Source organism: Hemicordylus capensis, chromosome 6 (genome assembly GCF_027244095.1).
Source record: "Hemicordylus capensis ecotype Gifberg chromosome 6, rHemCap1.1.pri, whole genome shotgun sequence".
In the NCBI taxonomy this organism is placed as follows: domain Eukaryota; kingdom Metazoa; phylum Chordata; class Lepidosauria; order Squamata; family Cordylidae; genus Hemicordylus; species Hemicordylus capensis.
Window position 1 is genome coordinate 98870906 of NC_069662.1, and position 25301 is coordinate 98896206.

General features: G+C 41.1%; 1 protein-coding gene across 5 annotated transcripts in view; it reads right to left on the minus strand.

The window, feature by feature from the left end:
• ZDHHC3 (zinc finger DHHC-type palmitoyltransferase 3) overlaps positions 1-25301 on the minus strand; it is a 94801-nt gene that overhangs the window by 16845 nt on the left and 52655 nt on the right. For all 5 annotated transcript variants that reach the window (XM_053260325.1, XM_053260323.1, XM_053260322.1 and 2 more), the window contains exons 2-5: positions 15204-15533; positions 11144-11268; positions 9645-9741; positions 4288-4369 (exon numbers count right to left, since the gene is read on the minus strand). In XM_053260325.1, the coding sequence (XP_053116300.1) occupies positions 4288-4369; positions 9645-9741; positions 11144-11268; positions 15204-15509 (610 nt within the window). In that variant the 5' untranslated portion in view covers positions 15510-15533. The remainder of the gene's footprint in view (positions 1-4287; positions 4370-9644; positions 9742-11143; positions 11269-15203; positions 15534-25301) is intronic.

A 25301-nucleotide genomic window follows, 5' to 3' on the forward strand; every position in this document is an offset into this window, starting at 1 on the left:
GTAAAAACACAACATGATAAAGCACTGAATGTTCTACATAAGAACAGAGTCAATGAGATGCAATATTAGGAACAAGCAAGGTCATATGTATTTCACAGCCATCCAACTTAAGCACAGAATTGAGAAGTCAGCAGTCAAAACTTCAGCTTTCAGGATTTTTTGTTTGTTTGTTTTAAGTAAGCTAGTATCTCTCAAAGTTGCAGACTGGCTTAAATCACAAAGGCAATGCACAGTGAAATCTTAGAAGCAGATGTTGGTGGTGGATCGGGCAGAAAGTTGAACAGATTTCCAATGGCAAGAAGCAACATTTCAGAGTGCCATTTTTTGCCTTTTACTTTGTAAAAGGTCACACAAAATAAAATAGACACAAATGTTTTTCATGTGCATAATTTATACAGGTCTCAGACAGTTTTTCCCGCTAACAAGGATTCCCAGATCTTGTTGACTACAGCTCCCACAATCCCCAGCCAAAGGCCTTTGCAGCTGGGGATGCTGGGAGTTGTAGTGAACAACATCTGGTAATCCCTGTTAGAGGGAACACTGGTCCCAGAAGCAAGCCTTCCTTGGTGTAGAATCTGGCTTATCAAAATCTTTTGGGGAGGTGATTTAGCTGAGCATTCTTGTTAGCTTTGTGCATTGAACATGGGCATGACTGAAATAAATTTTTATTTTTATATATATAAAACCTTGACTGTCGTAGCTAACATGTACCTTGTCCATACAGACAACTATTGCCAAGGAGGCAAGAAATTAATCATTTACTACCGATCTGAAGATAGAACTCATGCTGTGATGGTATGCAGGCTTTTATTTTTCAATTAAGCACCTCCCCAGGCCTTGATCACTTGCACATTCTGTTATCTAGAGATCATTAATACAGTATAAATGGTTCTAATACATTTTCATCATAGACTACGCATATGATCTACATGATAATGAGCCTGGAGGATATTACTTCCAAAAACAGCTAAATGCCCATCATCTGCTCCAAGCACTTCCTTCATTGCTCAACTTTTCAAGAAAGCAAAGCAGCATGCTTCTGAACTTTATTTCTAATCACAGTGTATTAAAACGTTAAATGTTGTTAAAATGTTACATAGAGGTAGGGCTATGGGAATAGTCACCAAGGGCCAGAGGTGTGGGTTTTCTAGAAAAATCTGAATTGGAAAGTTCTCTAGAAAAAATTCCCATGCAAGGCTTTTCTCATTTGCATAAAATCAGCATCATTTCTTTAAAAAAAAAAACAACTATACAAGTTTTCCTGATTTCCTAAATAAGTGGTGATCTGATTTGGCATGTTATTTGACCTATTCATATAGTAAAAGAATATTAATTTCTCACACTGTATCCTAAAAAGGTTTCAAGTAGCTGAACTGAAATATGGGGGGGGGGCAGCTTAAAGCTATGTGCTTTAATTGTTATACAGAAACAAATTCAAAGCTTGATGTGGAAAGAAATTCTTTTTGTTGGAATACATGACAAATCAACAGAACATATGTACCCTCTCACACATTTCCTAGAGTTAATCACCTGAAAAACATTAATTACAATTTTGAAATAGCTGAACTTGCTAATATTGCATTGGCATCCATTCATTGTTACTAATAAATTTTCTGAAAAAGACATCCAGAAGAGCATTATGCACATGATGCAGTACAAGTTGCAGAGCAGTGCTATGCTGTTGCTTGAGCAGTGAAAGGGGCAATTTTAACCAACCTCCCCGCTTACCTCTGAAGTCCATAGTACATCACCAAAACATGTTCCTGAGACATTTCAGTGATGCACAAGGGCTTCAGAGAGAAGGGGAGATTAGTAAAAATCACCCCTTCCTCTTATCAAGCATCAGTGCAGAAGTAGTTAGGAACTCTCACTGCTGCGTAAGTGCAGTGCTAGTCTAGGTGTCAGCCAATAAAGTTTTAGAAATTGATTTTTTCTCCATAGAAAAATAAAGCATTGGGAAAATTTCCAGAAAATCTTCTACCCCACATCTTCACAGTGACAGAGACTCCGAGTTCTGGCAGAGAAACAACAGTATTGATTCATCATGGGCCCCCCCTGCAAACTATTTCCACCCTGCGCCCAGCAAAAGCCCGGACAGCCATGCACAGAAGTATCAGAGAGAGTAATCAACAAAAATGGACAGAGCTGGTTCAGGGTGAGCAGAGACTGAAATAAAAAACACCACTTAATTTTAATTTGGATTTCTTCCTTCTGTTGCAATGTACCCTCAAATGTGCTTGAGGACTATAGATGCTCAAGTCTTGTACAGAACCAACTCTAGCTTCAGATTTCCACACTATCTTGCTTGCCAACACCTTCATTTTGAAGGTGGAACTGATTTTACTCTCCCAAGGCACTTCCTGACTTTGGCATGCACAGTTCTTGAATCCAGATTCTTTTACAGCAAAATTGTAAAACTGTTTTGTTTTATTCAGCATTTCATTGCCCCTTCCTGTACATTATGCAAGTTTACAGTATTTCTTTTATACCCATGACAGACCTGAGAGGTAAGCTTGACTGAGAAAAGCAATTTTTCACAATCCCTGGTGTTAGCAGACAGCCTGCTTCCCCCACTCCTTCTCTTTGTCCATGCTAAGAATAAATGACTTGCCGGTCAGAAGTCTCAGCCCAAATGTACATCTGATACTGCTAAGAAATAGACTGGGTCTGCACTGGATCAGACAGTTCTGCCAGGCATCGGGCTAGATCAGGGGGGAAGTTCACCTGCAGAAGGGAGGGTTCCCCTCTGCTGAGTCACTCATGTACATCCTAGAAGGAAGCACTAATTTTAGACAAACCCCTATAAAAAGTGCTCTGTCTCCCCCAGTTCAGTGGGAATGCTCAGTTATCAGAATGTGCTTCCTATCAAGCTGCTTCTGAGACCATGATTCTGAGCTTGCTGCCACAGCCTCTCCCAACAGAGAACCTGCTTCTGCTCTCAATCCCTTTCTCCTACGTTGGGCTGTTTGAGCCTCAAATTGAAACACTGGATCAAGGGAGCTAATTACCCCAACCTGAATAAAAGCACAAGTACACACATAGTAGCTTACACACACACACACACACACACACACACACACACACACACACACACACACACACACACTCTCTCTCTCTCTCTCTCTCTCTCTCTCTCTCCCCAACCCCTACCTGGAGCAAGTGAGGTAACAATAGTTTAAAATCAGAACAAGGCCCTAGGAGACGGCTTGTCATGACTAAACCCATTGGTGCATGTATTAAACCACCTCAGGTAGACTGAATTGAAGATTAAACTAGAAATTAATTTATGTGCACTGATGCACAATCCCATGATTATGTATCATGCAGCCGGATCCCATGCTTGGTATTCTCCACTTTCCCCACACACAACCCCCACCGCTCCCCCCCCCTCTCTCTCTCTCTCACACACACACACAGCGCCAAGCCTCCCCCTTCCCGCCAATTCATATCAAGAAAGTGATGGGGGGTTAACCCTCCCTCGCCCCCCAGAAGGGTTTTCCTGCTGAAAATCACCTCTCACCCCAAATTGCTGCTTACTGTAAATAGCAGTGGTAGGGGGTTATTTTCAGTGGAAAGCAGGCTTAGGACCCCCTTGTCATGGTCCTGATCCAGATTGCACTCTCCACAAAAGTTTTTTGATTTAGAAGGAGGCAGATCTCAAGCATGGGTTTTGCGCATGCATTTAAAGCAACATCTAATTTGGCCTTAATTATTGTATTTAGAAAAACCTTTCAAGAGCCTGTTGAGAGAGGAAGAACACTTCTTACTGATATGCTCCCTTTGAGCAAGTAGGGAGATTTTAGTGTGCAATCCTTTATATCTGAGATAGTACAGTACTATGGGGGCTATACCACGCGCCTTTGCCAATATGTGCATGATCTCTCACACTTAGGGCAGCATTTCATCAGGACTGAAGTAGGATTTGGGAAGCACCTAAAATGTTTCCACTTCTTGGGGGGGGGGGTGTTCCTAAGATAGACCTGGCTTAAATGTTTCCCCAGGATGAGGGCTGCAATTATACAAGGTTGCTGAACTGGAGGCATGGAATTGCAAATAGTCCCTGGCTGTTGCAAACCCAGCTATCTCAGACTGGATCTGGAAGGGCTGATTTATACATAACAATAGTGGAATAGGAGCCACATCTCCAAATCTGGATATTGTCCTGCCATGGCAACATCTGTAGAAAGGGGTCATATACAACAGGAGAATGGGGCCATTCTTTTCAAGACATTTTACTAACTTGAAAGAAAATGATTCAGCCCAATTAGCCTGAAAGCCAATACTCACTTGTCCAATCTTCTTCAAAACAATACAGGAAGTGAAATCCCACCATTATAAGGGCATGCAGGGAAATTAGTGCTATATACATCTGAAACAACAGAATTTCGAACCATTAAGAAACACAGCTTTGAAAACTATAACACAATCCTATTATATGTGGAAAATATATAAAATTTTGAGTAACAACGCATATCTAGAAGTAGTTTGTTCACAAGACTAATTCAAAGAGGTCTCAACAGCTTGTGTCTTTCATCCAGTGCAAGAACTATAGTCAGACAGCAGCTGCACCATGCACCATGTACTCTGAATAGCAAGGGAATTTGAAGACTCATCTGTACCTGTTGCCTAGATCTGAAATTTCTTAGTTTGGCTATTAATAAAGTAGTCCTATATGCTTTAGAAATAACAACTGGACAGGCATTTAGACGTCAGGATAAGTATGCAGTAATTTGCCATACATTAAATATATGCTATAAATAATGAAAAAATAGAACTATATTGTACATTTCCCCCCTGCATGTTTATTTATTTATTATTTATTCCGTTTCTATACCACCCTTCCAAAATGGCTCAGGGTGGTTTAAATGTTTTACTTTACTTGTGTATCATGCCTAAGGGTTGCAGACAAATAGTTCTATACTTACTTAGAAGAAAACTCCCTTGAATGCAGTGGAACTTAATTTGATTATGCATAGGATTGGTAGGCATGTAAATTAGATAGCACTGAACCATAAGATCCCAGGCTATATTGTACCACACACTGTATTTCAATTCCTAGAAGCTGTCTCCACGTTTCACGTAGAGCAACATGTTGAGCCTAATAGCATTAAAATTAAACATGCACATCTCATTAGACAGCTGTAGTTTCTTAAAGAGAAAATATCATGGATGTTGCCACTGAAAATTATTTTGTGCCACACCATTGCAAACATCTCTCCTCTGCCCCAGTAGTTTCCCTGTGCAGCTACTCTGCTGTGCTCTTGGGTCTGAAGGAATATTTTAAGATAAAAGCAGAACAAAGCAATAACTTGAGAGTTCAATAAGCCCCATTTTGTAAATGTAGCTTAGCAATTTTTAGCTAGAGCTGAAACCCAAGACATAGCATTCAGGACAATAAACATTATTCCAGTCCTCACGATTAAAGATTCCCTTATCTTCAGCCTCATCTCCCAAATTACTTCAGCTACAGAGTGAAAAGGCCTAGGCATATATGTGGAAAAGTACCAAGAATAAACTGGCTGTAACAAGAGGCCTATTTACTCCTAACAATACTGAATTATGTGATAAGGGAGGAGAAGAAAAACCTATTCTTGCAGGTGATATCTTACTATACATTGCACAATAAGAGCAAACTAGGGCTTTCCCATCTTATTCCAATAAGAGCTTTAAAAAATAATAATCCTGTATTTAGAGATCAGTTACAAAATCCTAATGGCACAGCAGGGAAATGACTTGACTAGCAAGCCAGAGGTTGCTGGTTCGAATCCCCGCTGGTATTTTTCCCAGACTATGGGAAGCACCTATATCAGGCAGCAGCGATACAGGAAGATGCTGAATGGTATCATCTCATACTGTGCGGGAGAAGGCAATGGCAAACCTCTCCTGTATTCTACCAAAGACAACCACAGGGCTCTGTGGTCGCCAGGAGTCGACACTGACTCGACAGCACACTTTACAGACTCAGCAGGAATATGGAACACTGCTAGCAAATTATTTTACTTTAATCAGTTAGCCAGAGGCAACGTAGTCCAAGCCACTGTCCAAAAGGCAAGACTTAGACAAATTCATGAAGGACAGGTCTATCAAGGGCTACTAGTCTGGTGGCTATTGTTACCAGACCCCTACTAACTGAGCAAAGAGACATCTTTTAAAGTGGTGATTCTCTTATATTTAGCATGGGGAGAGCAACTGGCCCTACCCTCCAGTGGCTGTTGCTGGTATCTTCATTAGGGTTTTTTGTTGTTGTTTTTAAGATTGTGAGCCCTTTGGGGACAGGTGACCTTATTTATGTATTATTTATTTTTCTATGTAAACCTCTTTGAGAATTTTGTTGAAGAGCAGTATATAAATATCTGTTGTGGTAGTACTTCCCCCAAGTGCTGGCTAGACACACCAACTATGCTTTCAGCTTAGTTTGCGGGGAATTAGCTTGGCTAGAGGCAGCAGTGGTTCCAGTATCAAACTTGAACAGGTTTGGTGTCTTGGAAAAGATGTTATGGCAGAAATATAGTTCAAGAGTTTTATTAAGGGTATATACAGAATGAAAATGTTTACTTAGGCAAGGCAATAAATCTTAGCTGATATCCTAGGCAAGAATAAGGCTGGCAATAATTTAGCTAAAAGGTCTAAAGATCTAATTAGAGATCGTTCGGCTTGGCTCCGGCGCTTGACCAGAGCCTGGCTTAAGGCTTGCCATGGGAAATGCTTGAAAGCAGGGAGGCTGGAAAGAGAGGAAGCAAGGAGGCTTAGGAGGATGTTTGTTGTTGTTTATTTATAATAATAATAATAATTATTATTATTTTACATTTATATCCTGCTCTTCCTCCAAGGAGCCCAGAGCGGTGTACTATATACTTAGGTTTCTCCTCACAACAACCCTGTGAAGTAGGCTAGGCTGAGAGAGAAGTGACTGGCCCAGAGTCAACCAGCTAGTTTCATGGCTGAATGGGGATTTGAACTCGGGTCTCCCCGGTCCTAGTCCAGCACTCTAACCACTACACCACGCTGACTCTTTACATACCCTTCCCTGGTTTGTCGGTGGATTCATTGCACGTTAGTTGGCCTCCCCTCACGGGGAGTGGGCAAAAAAAGCAGAGAAGAAGAAAAGCGAGGAGCAAAGGCTATGATTCGCTTGAGTGTCCGTAGGACAGTGATCCAAACAGATTCTGAGGCCATTTGCTTTGGCCAGCAGTATTTATACCTCCAAATGTGCCCTGAAGCAGTTTCTAAGCTGTGCTGTCTACCCGGAGGTAGGCAGCAATGTTAACTGTTAACTGTGATTTCTCTAGCGTTTTATAGTAGATATATGTGATTGATCACTGTTTGAGAATATAGAACATATTGAGTATATTCCCTCCACCTGTTGTGAAGTGGATGACTCAGCTGTGGTGTATTTAAACCTCGAATGTGCTTTGAGCTTATTAAGGAGGCAAGCATGCTTGTGCAGACATTTGTTATGTGCCGCTTGATAGAGCAAGACTGTTCCGGACATAAGGTTTGTTTTGTAGAGGTTGAAAGAGTAAGATTGTTTATTTCGAATGTATATTGTGTCAATATGTCCAGCCAGCGTGGTGTAGTGGTTAGAGTGCTGGACTAGGACCAGGGAGACCGGAGTTCAAATCCCCATTCAGCCATGATACTAGCTGGGTGACTCTGGGCCAGTCACTTCTCTCTCAGCCTAACCTACTTCACAGGGTTGTTGTGAGGAGAAACTTATGTAGTACACCACTCTGGGCTCTTTGGAGGAAGAGTGGGATATAAATGTAAAAATAAAATTAAATAAATATTTTTTTTTGTTTATATAGAGATATGATGTACTTCTGAAGAAGATTGTTTCGAAACTGGCGAGATAACCTAGGGCACTTGTAAAGGAATTTACTTTTCAAATTTGTGAAGAATGAAGACATTTTTTGGCATCTCCGGCTTCAAAGTACTTTGTATGTTTTGTACTCCAGCTGTGAAGATTTGATCATGAACTTTCTGTACATACATATTCCTCACTTTTGCATTTGTTGTACTTGCTGGTTCTGTTCATGGTCTGTGACCAGTTGTATATGATGTATGTTCATAGACATTCTCCATGTGCATGTTCAGTATATCTTGACCTTGTTTAAGGTTGTTTCACAGATCTTTGCTTACATATTGGTCTACCCAGAGGGGAGCAGATTCCATGAAAGACAAACAAGCTCATTGCTACTTGAGCTTAATCTTGTTGAGTAGATCTTCCTAACAAAGGCAAGGGTAAAGTTATGTAAAAGTGTTATATGAGTTGAATAGGTCTGTGCCGGACTGAATATCTGAAGAGCAGGATGCCTTTAGGTGTACAAGATTACACATCTCCTGTTTTAATGCACTCATTTCCCTGAAACTTTGCCCAGCTAAATTGTTAATTCAAAGATGGGTTAGGAAATGCACCGCTTATCTGTGTGACTCCCAAGGAGCACTCTACTGTTACCTCTTGTGAAAAGGAAAATTTCTTCCATTGATTGATTCACCTTTTGCAATAGAGAGACTGCTCACTGGCTATTTTCTCCTCTTGTGTGAAAGAGAAGGGTGGGGGCGTCCCATTCAGTCTTTGCTCTTCTGACCTTGGGGTGCATTGCTCCATGCCTAGCTCATGCCAAGCAAGCAGCTGCGAGTCTTGCCAAACCCAGGCAGGTGAAAAGGTCAGAACAGAGGGTGCAATCCCGCAGTCTCAGGCTGCATAGCTTTCCAATGTAATAGATAGAAGGGTGCTCTTGGGGCTACCCCAAAACTGGGCTGTCTGGCAACACTAAAGGCCCCCTCCAGCCTCAGAGGCAAAATGCCTCTAAATTCTAGTTGCAGGGGAGCAACAGCAAGAGAGAGGGCATGCCTTCACCTCTTGCCTTTGGGCTTCTCAGAGGCATCTGGTGGGCCACTGTGTGAAACAGGATGCTGGGCTAGAAACATACATACTTTATTTACGATCTTTTGACCAAAAGAACTGGGCTAGATAGGACTTGGGCTGATCCTTTCAAAATATTTTGCAACACACAAAATAAGTAAATAGCTAATAATCAGGAATTCACATAAGTGGTACTCGGGTACTCATGAATAAAAAAAATATTGTAAAGAGCACCCCAAACATTTGAAAAATGCTGAATGAGTGCTGTCTGTCTGCAGCTACCTCACTAGCCTGCCCCTGTCGCCAGTCAATCCAGCCGCCCTCATCACTGCTCCGTTGTGGCAGATCACCTGTGGCTCTCTGAGCCTCTCATAAGAAGAAAAAGGCTCTGGTCATGTCTGCAGAAAGGAACAGAGCCTTTTCTGCTTCTGCCCAGAGAACCATTGGCAAGTAGCAGCAAGGGCAGCAGGAGTGCCGAAGAGCTGCACCACCAAAGTGGCAAAGGAGGAGCTAGCGAGATATCCGAGATCTGTGAGTACTGAACCATTTGAGAACCTAGTCTTAAAACTTATGTGAACCCTTGCTAATAATGCACGCATTGGTGACTTAATGTTGTTCTTTAACTGCAGTACTCAAACATTTTGCAATAGTAACAGTTTTGCCACTGTTCCAAGGAGAATTCCATAGAAATTATTTTAGAGGGCAACCATAGTCCCACTAGAGGTTTCAAGGTCTCAGTTTCAATCACAGCAAAGAAATAATTCAGTGAATTACTTACTGTAAACAATACAAAGTACTTCTGGTTATTCTCTCCTACACAGTTGTTAACCCATGGACAATGGTGATCCATTTTCCGAATACATCTCTTGCAAACGCTAAAAATAAAAAGATGCTTCATAATTTGAAATGGAATTCCATCCACCCAGAAAACCTTATCTGCCCCTCAATATCAGATCATAGAAAAATCATGTCCCCTTTGCCAAATTCTACTTCAGCTTTCAAGTTAGCTAAACTGAGGACACATTTCAGATGTACAACACCATTCATAATTGACGAAATATCAACTGGATTTAGAGCAGCATTAATAAATGATAAATTCTGTTGCAATACTTCCAACAGACTCAGGCCCTCTTGTTTTGATTGCAATAGTTAGAGCAAATCTTTGAGGAATCACATTTGATTCTGCTTTGTACCACACAGAAAAGGTAACTGCTTAGGACAACTCAATGCTAGAAGATAGAACAATTTAAAACACAACTCCACATCTGAACCATTGGATTTCACCCCACCTTTTGACAAGGTATTATCTGCTTCAAGTGCAGAGTGCAACTACAAAACCAATACAGCCATTTAGCACTGTATTAAAAATAAGTCTGTTCATAGGTTGCCATTATGGTTTGTTTGTGCTCCAGTGTCTCTATTCGGTCGCCTTGTGGCTCTGCACCTACAAAAAGGAGCAAGTATATTGTTTTTGTTGTATGGCTAACTCTACTTCCCCCCACCCGCAATCCTTGTACTGACATACCTATCTTGCTTCTGATCAAACGCTTATCATCAGTCCTCCCACCATGCTTCATGCTTTGTGACTGACATAAGGCCCAACCAATCAGTGCTGTGCACAGCTCTTGCTCCAAGATTGGGGGCGGGGGAGAGTTTTACAAATGACCCACAGTGTGGTCAAATCAATGTTGTGCAAATACAGCTTCTGCTAAAACCCAGAAGAACAGGTTCTCTCTGAGCCTAACCTGGGCAAGACGACAACCTGTTTGTCAGAAATGGAGTGCATATGCCTCTGCAGCAGATTCACCATTGAAACTGTACAGATTTATTTACTTTGTGTTCTGTTTGTGGCTCACAAACCAGTATACATAAAGATCAGCACCAGAACAAAAAAAGGACAAGAGGGACAAAAGATACACAGAGAATTACTATGATCTTCCTTAGAGCAGATCAGCAGACAGAGGAGGGCTCTGAACTGCTGCTTGACATGAGCTATGCTCTGGAGCACCAGCCTGCTGTTTTGAGTGACAGGCTCACTGTGCCTTGGAAAATCCCAGCTGAAATTTATGTTAAAAGGGCAGAGTAATTAAGGAAAGGGGCTCATATAATTAAAAAATCACAAAGCAAGCCATCGTATATTGGATCACCACAAATTTTCTTATCAAGACTTTTCTTATCAAGACTTTTCTTATCAAGGATGAGAGAAAAATAATTCAGATATTGACAACATGGTAAGTCCATAACATAATACAGTACTAATAATAGTGGTTTCCATACCTGCAGTGATGAGCTCTGTCAGGTTTGATGCTACAGCACTTTGGACACTTGTAAACCACTTGTCCTGGCTTCAGCTGTAAACTTTCTATGAACTCTTTTGTGGCATTACCTTTAGGCACCGCACCCTGGAAACAAAAACAAAAGTTTCAGAGCACTTTTAGTCATTATCAGAGAATCATTTTATGGGGAAAGTGAAATCTCATGCTCCTGGACACATTAATAAACTTATGTAATCCAAGAAGGAAAATGAACAGCAATTGAAAACTTTGAATTGGTGTAAAAAGCTGAACACACTGAAACAATTTCTCACTACCTGATACACTACAGCATTTGATCTACGAGTATATAAGGAAAAGAATGGCAGGAACAAAATAATGACTATCCATCGTATCTATTACTGATGTGGCAATGTAGTGGCAGGTTTACTGGAAAATCTACTTCAGCTAATGATTAGAAAGTGTTTCCCAACTATAGCAGAAGTGCAGCACTGATGGCAAAAAGTGTGTAGGGAGGATGAATAATCTCTTTCTTGCTGATTTCTTGTCCTGCAGCCTTGGTGAACTAGAAACCTAAGTGAGGCTACAACTTTCCAATGTCTCATGAACAGCTTGTAGGAAGTGTTACATATTATAAAATTACAATAAGCATTATACAAACTGTGGTTTCTGATTTAAAAAGGAAACTATTCACCATTAGATTATCTCAGAAAAAAGTCAGTAGCCCTACCCAAGAGGCTGTATAATATATCTTCTTTTCCAAGAGCAAGTTTCATCCACGTGTCAAACACACTTTAAATGATCTTCTATTATTTCTTGTTTACACAGTCAGACAGGTATTATTGACTGGTTTGTTTTATCCAGACATCGAGTCCTTCCCAAGGACCTGGGATGGCTGAATTTTATCATCGATACTGTTGGTTATTATAGATATTGTCGCAAAATATAGGCTGTTCCCAGTAAAGTTGCTTTTTGTAACTGGCTGATGGTGATTTCTGAGGCCCCTATGGCGTTGAGGTGCTCTTCAAGTTGTTTTGGAATTGCACCCAGGGTGCCAATTACCACTAGGATTATTTGGGTCTTTTTCTGCCATAGCCTTTCAATTTCAATTTGTAGATCTTTGGATTTGGTGATTTTTTCTATTTCTTTTTCTTCTATTCTGCTATCCCCTGGTAACGCTATGTTGATTATTTTAACTTGTTTTTCTTTCTTCTCGACTACAGTTATATCTGGTGTATTGTGTGGCAGATGTTTGTCTGTTTGTAGTCAGAAGTCCCATAATATTTTTACATCTTCATTTTCTACCACTTTTTCAATTTTATGGTCGCACCAATGTTTGGCTACAGGTAGCTTGTATTTTTTGCAGATGTTCCAGTGTATCATCCCTGCTACCTTGTCATGCCTTTGTTTGTAGTCAGTCTGTGCGATCTTTTTACAACAGCTGATTAGGTGGTCCACTGTTTCATCTGCTTCTTTACAAAGGCGGCACTCGCTGTTTGTTGTTGATTTTTCTACTTTTGCTCTTATTACATTTGTTCTTATTATCTGTTCTTGTGCAGCCAGTATTAAACCCTCTGTTTCTTTCTTCAAGTTGCCATTCTTAAGCCATTGCCAGGTCTTGGTGATGTCTCATTTTCCACTTATATTGTGCAAATATTGACCATGCAGGGGCTTATTTTTCCATTTTTCTGCTCGGTTCTTGACTTGTTCTTTCTTGTAGGCCTGCTTTCTTTCATTGGTGTTGAATAGTTTTGCGTTCCTGACCATTTGAAGTGCATCTTCTTCACTGTCCTTGATATATTCTTCAAGGCCTCTTTTCTCCTCCTCTACTGATGGACTTGCAGCATTCCTCTTCCACCTGAGCTGTGAGGGAGCTATAGCTTATCTACATCACTGCAGGGGTGCAGAGCATGATTGATGGTCATTATTTTCCTGGTCTTATATCTAGTGTCTCTAGCTCTGCCTGGGTCCAGTCTATTATTCCTGCAGTGTATCTGATAACAGGTATAGCCCAGGTGTTTATGGCTTGTATGGTGTTCCCGCCATTGAGTTTGGACTTGAGGATTTTTCTAACTCTCCTGATGTATTCACTTCCCATTTTTCTTTTAACTTCAGTGTGTGTGATGTTATCAGCCTGGAGAATGCCCAAGTATTTGTAATGTTCTTTCTCTACAAGGTTCTTGATCTTGCTTCCATTGGGCAGTTCTATTCCTTCTGTTTTTCTTATTTTCCCTCTGTTCATTATTAATGCAGCACACTTGTCTAGTCCAAACTCCATTGCTATATCGCTACTGAATATATGGACAGTGTTTAGCAGTGATTCAATTTCTGACTGGGACTTTCCATACGTTGTTGTTGTTATTATTATTGTTATTATTGACTATGTCACTTGTATTCAGATAAAGAAAAATGGCTGGGCCATCTGAAAACTTTAATTATATGATCAAAGCAGCCACAATACAGCTGTTCAAATAATTCTTTGCCAACTTTGGTGCTCATTATAGTTCAAAACATGCAACATGAGAGCAAATTTAGAGTCTGAGGCCCAGGCTAGAGTAATGCATTTTCAAGCAGAGACCTACTAGTGTATTAAGCAAATACTTTAAATGGTTTTCCATGCATTTATGGAAATTTCAATCATGTACACTGTGATTTATTTTATTTTATTTTTAAGAAAAAGGATTGTAATGGTGTGGCCAAAACCAGACAGCAAGTTACTTCATACAAATAGCTGTTGACATGGAGTTACATCCAGATAGCTGCATTTTCAAATAGCAACTATAGCACCAAGGGCCAATTCAGAATTCTTCTACATGGAGCAGGTGATTGGACACACCCCTAAGTAACCTCTAACCTGGTGATCCATTGTTACAAACACTGCCTCCTAGTGGTGATTTGTACCTCTCCCCCCCCCCCCCGCCCTGTCCCCCCCCCTCTCTCACACACACTCTTAATTGTATATGGAGCATGAAGAAGTACAACATAGAGGAAAGGTTTTTCATCTGTTTATATCTTTGGGATCAGTTATAACCTCAGTGCATAGAAGTATCAGGAAAATGGAAAATTCCCACCAACTTCACTAAACTGTTATCTGTTTTCAGAAACTGAAAGGAGATAACACAATTCAGTGAAGTTAGTGGGAACTTTCCATTTTCCTAATCCTTCTATGCACTGAGGTTATAACTGATCCCAACGATATAAGCCAACATCCCAAAGCCCATTGATGATATCATTGGGTGGAGAGAATACTGTACAAACAGAATTCAAGTCTGACACAAGCAAATTGTTTCTTTACCTGAATCTCAAATTCACACCCATTTGAAGAGTAGAAGTGCGCCTGGGTTGAGTTAAAATACTTGGATAGAACTTTAGTGTAGATTATTAAGTGATATCCAGTCCTAACATGAATATTTTTATTTGTAATACTATTTCATTGCAGTGATAATTGTCTGAAGAGATGAGCACACAAGACAGGGATTTCCAGATTTTCAGTTTTACATGCTATGACATGTTATCAATGTTGAATGCACTACTGAGGAGGAGGGAAAGGACAGACTCTCTCCACCTCCATTTTTCCTCTTCTCATGCAAAGGAAGCAGCTCAGTCTCAACAAAAATGCTCTCACCACTCCCTCAACTTTGCAATTCCATTAGAGTACAGTGCATTAGTAAGAATGAAAGCGCAAATATTGTTCTCTCTTTACACAGCATTACATAACACCTGTCAAGTAGAAATCAAAGCTTGTTTCATTTGTAATGCCACTTGAGAGCAACAAATGCTCAATAGTAACTGTTGTGTAAAGAACCATAAAGCAAAGGCACTTTACAGTCTGCCAATATCTGACAGAGAGGATTTCTCCTGACCACCCTTATGGTCATCATAGTTTAACTGAATAATGCACTGCAATATAATAATAAGAATGTGTAACTATGCTTTAAAAAAAATCAAGTGGTGAGGTTTCTAATACTGCACTTATACTACAAGTTCTAGAATATTTGCTCCCACATTACCAAAAAAGAGCAAGAGAAACAGCAGCTGGCAAAAATATTCAGTGATAAACTTACTGGGTCTGTTAGCATAGCTCGAACATGTGAAGCCACAGCCAGGAATGCCAATGTGTTGAAAACTATTCCATTGATCAAACTGTAAATAAAGTCTCTTGATGGAAGCAGCATAACAAGGAGGACTACAAAGTCAGCGTAGAAGATCAGAAACCAGGTGATAACCGCACAGGCAATACCACAGCCATCTCGAATAAACCACATCATTCCTGAGGAACTGCGGCTGGGAGGTGGAACACACTTGTCTGGCTGGAGGTATTCTGGTTTCCTTTCAATATCTCTGAAGCGGTGGATTGGAGTAATCATCATCGACTATAATGTCCATTCTTGGATCTGAAAAAAGAACAAACAGTCCTCTGTTTTACAAACATAACTGAAGAGTTTCTATATCGATATACACCTTATGGGGGAGGGGGTGTTAAAAATAAAGGACTGGGACAAGCATGGGGAGAGGGAAATAAACAAGAAAAAAATGTAAGTGAATGATTAAATTTTTTACATACTGCTTCCCAGCCAAAATGTATCCATATGGATAAAAATATTGTAAGCTTCCACAAGTTTGTCTAACCTTGGAGTAGAACAATGCTTTCCTTCATTAGAGGTCCAACACTTTGAGCTATATAAAATGGATGTTGTCAATAAAACTTGAATTTGTTTAGGAATGCCATGAGCACTTAGAACTCTTTAGAAGAACTTGTAATTCCTAAACCATGAACCACCCATTTTTGCAGCAGAGGCCAGTATCAACAAGCTCTATTTTACAGCATAGGTGTAATTAAGATGTATATCAAACAGCTAAAGCATAGTTTTCACAAGTTCACAAGTGAGTGAACAGTTACCCATCCTTCACTATAGAACAAATGCTGACATCTTCCATTTTGAGACTAGATATTTTAAAAATCAATTTAAGAAATTAAGAGATAAGACCTTCATACACCATGTCTCCACGTAAAACCAGTATCCATTGATAACTCGTAATCAACACTTGTTAAAGAAGTACAACTGTTTTGCAGCCTTAGAAATTGAGCATAGGCTCTCCTCCCTTCCCTGGCCCCCATAACATTCAGTGGACTTAAACACTATTATTTCCAATGGGCTGGTGGTGGGGGAGTGGAGAAGCCTCTATCCGTACCAGTTTAACCAATTTAACATGGGGTTCAGTTTGTAGCACGGTGGATTTGATTTAAATCAAACTGATTTAAATCACTATTTAAATCACGATTTAAATCACTAGCAGGGTGGATAAAAATAAAAAAAATCCGATTTAAATAAAAAAAATCCGATTTAAATAAAAAAATCCGATTTTTTTAAATTTAAATTGGATTTTTTTAATTTAAATTGGATTTTTTTAATTTAAATTGGATTTTTTTAATTTAAATTGGATTTTTTTTATTTTTATCCACCCTGCTAGTGATTTAAATAGTGATTTAAATAGTGATTTAAATCAGTTTGATTTAAATCAAATCCACCCTGGTTTGTAGTGCGGGATATAAACAGCAACGTTATGGACAGTTTTAGGGAGGCATTTCAGGCACTGGTTTTGAATTGCATGCCACTCCACAAACTCCACCAGGTTCCCAGTTCCCAGAATGAAAGATCAGAAGGCAGTCCACTGTTTTGCAGTCAACTCTCTGCACCCGACTCCCACAAAGAGCAGCTTCAATCAATATCTCTGTTTGGGTCTCAGGGTGCCCCAAAGCCTTAAGGAATCCAGTTTACTCTCATGGAAAGATAACTTCCAGGCTCTTGGATTAGGCCCTGCAAACTCAGCATCTGGCTTATCCTCAAGTTGAGAGCCAAGCCAAAAGCTTAACAAGTGAGGAAGCTTTTGTAGCGCCACTGAAAGATTCTAGTGGTTTCAAAAACCCTGCCAAACTTGTTTGACCAGAGGCGCAAGTGGAACAAGTACACAGGTACACCATGGGGAAGCAAAGCCTCTCAAACCACTCTCAACTCTGATCGTCTCCTTAGCCTTACAGTTCAATTGCCTTTATCCAACCTAGTTAAATAACCCACCTTCCTACGTTTCGTGCTGCTAATTTTTAACATGAGATACAGAGTTCACTTTGTGGCTTGGCAGAAATCACTGTAGCTCAATCTGTGTTTTTCCATCTATAAAATGAGGTACCAAGGCTTTCAGAGTAGTTGTGTAGAGAGGACAGAGCAGTCTATAATAAAATAATGCATTCATGAAGAGCAAGACTTTTTTAAAACCACAGACAAAGGGGTGGGGTGGGGGGAGAGAATCAGTAGCAGCCTCGGCAAGAAAGCTACAGCTAGTACTTTGATCTTTGGAACACACTGGGACATTCTCTATTGAAAAGTAGCTCCTACGCCCAGGCAGCATAAACATTTCAGTTATATTTCAAAGCTAAATGATTGCAAAGGCCATAACATATATTTACAATAATTGAAGGTGGTTTGAAGATAACTGAAATAACAGGTTCACTTTTTAAACTGGGATCACCATAGACCTTTTCAATTTGATAACCTCAATAGTGCACCCAACACATCTCTGACAATTATTTAGCACTTAGTTAATGCCATAGATCAAAAGGAAATGTTAATTTAATATGCTAATATTTTAAATAGAATCACTCCTCCCTCCCAAAGTTGTTGTGGCGGGGCGGGGAGGGGGGAGAAATTCCCATACAATCTTCACCCTATATCTCCACAAGCTATTTTTTAGAAATCTGATTTGAGATATTTAAGTGACTTTAGGCTTTTTATAAGATATACATTAAAAATGTATAAACCATATTTTCTTAAACATTTTTGTGTAATATCTTTTGATTAAATAATTGGTAAGTGCTATAGGAATAATCCCTCAGTCCACACATTTTCAAATCAAGAAATTGTGCACACATAAATAATAGCATATACATCTACAGAAAAGATTGAACAATTATTAATAGTTAAATGTTTGATGATCTGATTATCCATCTCATACACAATGCAGATCAGACAGCCCACTCTCCTAGCCCAGAGACGCAGAAGTAGTTGGCCCAAAAGCAGTATATGAGGTTTCACTTTTTAGCTGCCTGGGATGTACTCTTGTATTCAGGAGTGGGAAGATAGCCTGAGCTGAATTCCATATGGAACAACATATTCAGCGTATTTCATACTCTGCTAGGAGGGCAGACATAGTTCACCAGGGTTGTTAGCTTGGGGATCAATGTGCTAGCATTACCACATTTGCTCTCATGTGTATGCAGCACATGTGTATAACTATGCCTTTGGATTCACTTTGGGAAATTTGAAAGTGTGAACACCATCACAGTCTGGATACAGGCAATGCCAACATTAGGGTTAACCCAGAGGAGCAACAGACTCATACAAGGCTTTTGAAATAAAGTTTATCAATAATGCAGGGCCACAGCGTAAAAGTAACAGCAGGAGAGAGGGCATGCCCTCAACTCCAGCCTGTAGGCTTCCAACAGCATCTGGTGGGCCACTGTGTGAAATTACCGTGAAGGGTTCTTTTTCCCTGTGTCTAGAGCTCCTCCTTAACGCTGTCCTTATGCAGTGGGCTCACAGGGAAGAACTTCTAAGAGGTTCCCTTTTGGAGGGGCCTCACATGACCCCTAAGATCGGGTTGGTGGGACTTTGTTATGGGCGTGGTCAGCTTCCCTGCCTCAGCACTCCGTTCCCACCATTTCTGCTCCCTTAGCTTCGGAGGCCCTACCAGCTCCAAGGAAAGCGGCAAAAAAGACCAAGCACCCGAAGGTGCAAGCTGAGCCACTTCAAAAGAATAAGAAGAGATTGCAGCTCTCCGTGCGCTTAGCGAGCACCTCCTTATAAAGGATGTGTGCCGCAAAACCAAGCTGTGGCACAATCCTACTTCTCCTGAGGAGTACGCTCCAGTTAAGGACGACCAGCACCCGGTAAGCGATTTACTGGCGTCTGTGCCACTTAGGCTGGTGGCAGTGGGCATTGAGGGGGAACCGGCTGGTCTGCACAGTCCCCCCACGCCTCATCTGATCCCTGTGAATGGCAAGCTGACAATGATGGCAAACAAGGCACCATTGCAAGATTTGCTGCCTGAGCCAGTGAAGGTGAATGACCAGCCAGCCGAAGTTCCTTCAAATCCGGTGCCTAATAGACCAGAGCCGGTGAGTATCAAGACACCTGTCCCTCAAGGGCTGGCCTCCTCAATTTCCCCCGATGTGACTGGGTGGCTATGGGAGTTTTTCAGCCAAGAATGCTTGCCCCTTCAAAATGTAGCACCTTTACAAGTGCTCCCTGTGTGTCCCACCTTGCGAATTCCGAGGCCTCCGCACTGCAGAGTCACATTATCTCCCGATTCCAGCCCTAGAAGGCGGGTTGTTCCTCCATCTGAATGGGGCCTTTTTTGTCACTAAAGGACTTGGGCAAAAGCGCAAAAGGCGGGTCTGTTACTCTTCCTCTTCAGGATCACTGCCACCCAGACGCCAGCTCAGGTAGACATCCCCCTCGTTTTGCCTCCATTGAAACCTCTGCCTGCACTGCCTCTCCCTGTTATGTCCCTGCCAGTCTTGCTGGCGGACCCTGTATTACATCCGCCAGGGTTACCTCTTCCACCTTCCTTTCCAGGCCTTTCCCGTCCACCAAAAGAACCAGCAGGCCCCCGTAGACCTATTTCGGATTCTGAATCAAACTCTGCTTTGCTGGGGCCCCTCCAGCCTAATGTTTCTGATAAGGCGGAGGGAGAATTGTCTGGGGAGGAAAAAGCTGGCCAAGCCCCCATTTCAGCTCACTTGTTCATGTCTGCAGACTTCGAAATGTTGCTCTCTAAGGCAAAGAGGGCTATTAATGATGTGACACCTTCAGAGGTCACGCAAAGCACTCCAAATCTAGATCAAAATGTGTTTCCTTCGTTGGTTGTGGCTTCAGCCACTGATTCCTTCCCATCACTGTTTTGTAAGGTGATGGCAGCAGAGTGGCAGTACCCAGCTTCCTCCAAGTCGGTAGGGAGGTATCCTAGGAAGCACTATGTACTTAATCAGGATGTCAGCTCACTGTTAGCTATTCCCCACGTTGATATACCATTGGTGCAAATGGTATCAGGTTCTATTTTAAATGTGGAACATCAAAAGCAATTGATATTTCCTAAAGATAGGAAATCAGATTTCTTACTAAGGAAGGTTCATGAAGCCTCAGCAACAGTTGTTAAGGTGGCAACTACAAATTCGATTTTTTCACATGCCTCCAGTCTGTGGGCCCAGGAGCTTGTCGCTCTTGTGCCGCCAGAGAATGTTAAGCTACAACAGGGCATAAACAAAATGGCCAAAGCTACTGCTTTGATGGCAGATTAGAGCCTTCAATGCATTTAGCAAGCATCCAGGGTTATGGCAGCTGGAGTCGCTGTTCAGCAGTCTCTTTGGCTTAAGCCGTGGCAGGTGGATGCAAAGTCCAAAATGGCTCACTGCCTCTTCCTTCACGGGAACTAATTTGTTCAGCCCAGCTCTGGAAGCAGTTTTAGTTGAAATGAAGGATAAGGCGGCCATGCCTTCTACAAGAAAGGATTTCCGGAGTTCTTTTCATCCCTACTCTTCTTCCTTTCATCCCCACAGATAATACCAGGGAAATTCCTTTTACCATGTCAGGGGGTAACCAGGGTTTCAAGGGATCGGGTCGACCACAGTGGAAACAGTGATATTGGGGTCGCACTAAGGCACAAGGATTTAGGCCCTTCGTCCCCAATGCCCAGTTCCCTAAGAAGCAATGATGTGGTCCCGGTTGGGGGCAGGCTCCCAAACTTTGCCCCCACCTGGATGTCCATCACCCAAGAGAGCTGGGTGCTGGATAGGATTGCCACGGCTATTCTTTGGACCTTACCACCACACCTCCCAACTTTTTTCAAGCATCCCTGATGTCAAACAAACCAGAGAAAAATCTGGGAATGATGCAAGCCATTCATCATCTAGAACAGATTCGGGCAATAGAGCTGGTGCCCTCAATAGACTTCTGTCACAGCATCTATTCACTTTTATTCTTTGTTCCCCAAAAGGATGGTTCTTGCAGAACAGTGTTGGAACTCAAACGCCTGAACAAGTACATAAAGAAAAGAAAGTTCAGGATGGAGTCCTTGCAAACCATCAAGGAGGTGGTCTGTCCAGGGGATTTCCTGGTTTCGGTGGACTTAGCCGAAGCATATCTTTACGTCCCGATTACACCACTCCACAGGAAGTTCCTTCGGTTTTCTTACAACTGTCTTCACTATCATTAGCAAGCTCTTCCGTTTGGCCTGTCATCAGCCCCACAGACCTTCATGAAGATCATGATCACTCTCATTGAGCATCTTTGTCTTGAAGGGGTGCACATATACCTAGATGATTTGCTGATCTGAGCTCTATATCGCACTCAGGTCCACATGGTGGTGAGTCATACTCTACAGTGCCTAAAGCATCAAGAGTTCGTAATAAACTTGGACAAGAGTAATCTGTATCCATCGCAGGTTCTCCAACACCTGGGAGCAGAGTTCAATACAGCTCAGGGATTGTTATCTCTTCCAGAAGAAAGCAAGGTTAAGATCGCCACGTCCTTACATCCACTCCTACAGTTCCCTTCGGCGGACCTAATGTCTTTGGCAGAGGTTCTAGGATCTACGGTGGCCTGCATGGAGCGCACACCATGGGCAAGATGGCACTCCTGCCCACTGCAGTGGCTCCTTCTCCCACATCAAGATCTTATCATGGTGGGATGCATAGGGAATGAAGGTAGCCCCTGTGGCTAGATAGGGAAGAAAGGGGAGTAAAGAAAACTAATGGCCTCGCAATGAGCAGGCATTGGGATGTCGAGAGAAGTAAGGGGTGGGGAAAGGAAAAGGAATAGAGAAAAAAGAGAGAATCAAAAGCAGCTTTGATACACATCCTCACTCTGCTGTTTCATGCATCAGTGTCAAAAAAGGAGACTGCCACTGGGGAAGATTTGAGGGATCCAACCACATAGGTTTTTTTCCAAACTGGACAACAAAGAAAAGCAACAAGCTGCCAACATGGCACCCTGCATGCCCACAGATAATAAGGGGGGCAGTGAGTTTCCGAGATAGTCAGGAGAAGCTGAACATCTCTGAATTGATATATAAATGCTTTCCGAATTATTTAAGTTTTCTTTCAGTTAGCTACTTAACAATTGAGAGTGTGTGGGGGTGTATACATCTATACACTAATAGAAGACTAGCCTCAAATACTGATGCAAGTGGAAGTTGAAACATTTACCGTATTTTTTTTTTTTACAGAAACAGTGCAACAGCGTAGAACACCACACTAAAGAAAAAAGGTTAATTTTTTAAAAAGAAAAAAGCAGAAGGCATATGACTGACTACTATGCAATAGCACAGAATTAGTCTTTAACTGGCTCTAAGAATACATCTTTGCTAATACATCATATTTGTTTTGCTTTGTGTTTTTCTGTCTTGCAAGAGTTCTGCAAAACCCAAGTAGCACTGGAAACACATACATGACTTACTTTTTGATTTTTTATATTCCCAAAGACACATATTTTTCATTTACTGCTTTATAACTTTATTCCTCCCAAAACAGCCTAGTTATTTATAGCCCTAATTAACATAGTGCCTTCTCCAACCTCCTCTTTCTTTGATGCATTTTAGAACAGACTTAGTGGGTAGACATTAGCTTCACTATACAACATCTATTTCATATTTTTGCTCTGAAAACTAATCTGAAGATAACTTATGCATAACTCAAAAACTTCCAGGTTTTATGGTTTTTTTTAGAAAGTAGTTGGTACAATCTGGTTTTTACTTTTATTAGATGTTGATAACATGTGCCATATTTTTAATGTGCATTATTTTCTTCCTTTTCATTTTGTCTTTTATTTTTCAAAATCTGCCTAATAAATAATGAAACACACAATTTTGTTTGCCCTGCACAACATTTTCTGACTCAAAGGATTAAGAACTGCTTCATATATTACAGAAGATAGGTCCCCATGCCTCCACTACATTATTATAATTATTATTATTAATTCGATTTCTATACCGCCCTTCCAAAAATGGCTCAGGGCAGTTTACAAAAAGAAATAACAAACAATAAGATGGCTCCCTGTCCCCAAAGGGCTCACATTCTAAAAAGAAACATAAGACACATAAGACACACACAGCAACAGTCACTAGAAGTACTGTGCTGGTACATGTTGCCAGTGTCTTTTCTATAACATTTAAACAGCATTCACAGTCTGAAAGACTACAGTAAAACACTGTTCCTGTAAGACGTGTTAATGACCAAACACAAAATGGGCTTGTGTAAATTGCATACCACTGACTGATATGATACTTGAACTCAAAACACCTATGCCAGGATGCTCCATTCACCTCTGAATTGTGCAGAGTGGAACCAGAACTGTGGGGGCAGGGGAATGCAAGCGTAATCACAGCTCATTAGTTGTTGGTACAACTAATTATCCTAATCACTTGAAAGAGACCAAGAAGAGCAAACTTATCTATAAATAAACCAAGACAGGACAGATGTCTTCATTTATATTTAAGAAACTCCCAACTTTGGGTGCAATACCAGAAGCAAGTGCACAAGCAAACATGTTAAATATTTATCTCCAACACACCTGCAGGATCAGACCATGAGTAAATCTAGTCCAGCATCCTGTTTCCAACAATGGCCAGCCAGATGGTTCCAGGAAGCCCACAAGCAGGACATGAAGACAAGACCTCTACTTACTATTGACTCCCAAGCAATTTTTATTCAAAGATATATTGCCTCTCAATATGGAGGCTGCATTTAACTACAGTATTTACTAGGGATGTGCACGAACAGCATGTGCAGCCACAGGTGGGCAGGGGTTGGTTCATTTAAAAAGCAAGCAGGACCTTGCTTGGTGTTTAAAAGGCCGTGCATGGCTGCAGCCTCTGAATTTAAGATGAACCCCCCCCTTTTTTAAAAAACAGGTTATATTTATTTTCTTTAAAGGAAAAGGAGACTGAATTTAAGATGACCCCTTGGTTTCTAAAGAAATTGGAAAAATCCTAGTCTTGGTTCGGTGATTCCCAAAGTAGGCGCTGAACCGGTTTGGGCACATCCCTAGTATATACCTGGATCCAAAATTAGGTTTTTTCCAAGTTCTTTACTGTTAGAAATCAAGGAGTCACCTTAAATTCAGTTCTCCTCTTCCTTTCAAGTAAATACAATATAACCTGTATTTAACCTTTTTTTAACGGGCAGGTTGTCTTAAATTCAGAGTTGTCTTCATCAATTCAGATAAAAATTTAATTAATTAATTAATGCGATATCATGGACAATATCTGATGATAGACTACCCTCCATGAATTTATCTGTTTGTCATTTAAGGCTAAATCAGCTGATCTCACTACCTCCTGTGACAGCAAATCCCAGAAATTAAGTTATGCATTGTATAAGCTATAAAGTAATTTATTTTGCCTGGCCTGAATCTACTGCCAATCCATTTCATTAGGCTAATTTCCCTCTATTCACTTTCTATACAGAATTTGTAATTGCATAGATTGTGAGCCCTTTGGGGACAGGGATCCATCTTATTTATTTATTATTTCTCTGTGTAAACCGCCCTGAGCCAATTTTGGAAGGACGGTATAGAAATCGAATAAATAAATAAATATACTTCTAAAATGCCCCATAGCAGAGCTGGTCTTGTTGAAGCAAGCATGAATTGTCCCCTTTGCTAAGCAGGGTTCACCCTGGTTGCATATGAACAGGAGATTACATGTGTGAGCACTGTAAGGGGGGGGCCGCTCTGGGAAGAGTATCTGCCTGCTTGCATGCAGAAGGTTCCAAGTTCCCTCCCTGGCATCAGCATAGGGCCGAGAGAGACTCCTGCCTGCAACCTTGCCAGGATGCTCCATTCCGCTGCCAGTCTGTGCAGACAATACTGAACTAGATGGATCAATGGTCTGACTTGGTACATGGCAGCTTCCTGTGTTCCTACAGTTGCCTTTTTTTACTAAACCAAAAATATCCCAGATTTAGTCACCATTCACCAGGAATGTGCTTTGGCTCCTTGATCATTTTTGTTTCTAGCTCCCTGGCTGGTATCCTTTCTGAAACGGAGCAATCAGAACTGTACAAATATTCAAACATGGCTACACCATAAACGTATATAAGGCATGGTACA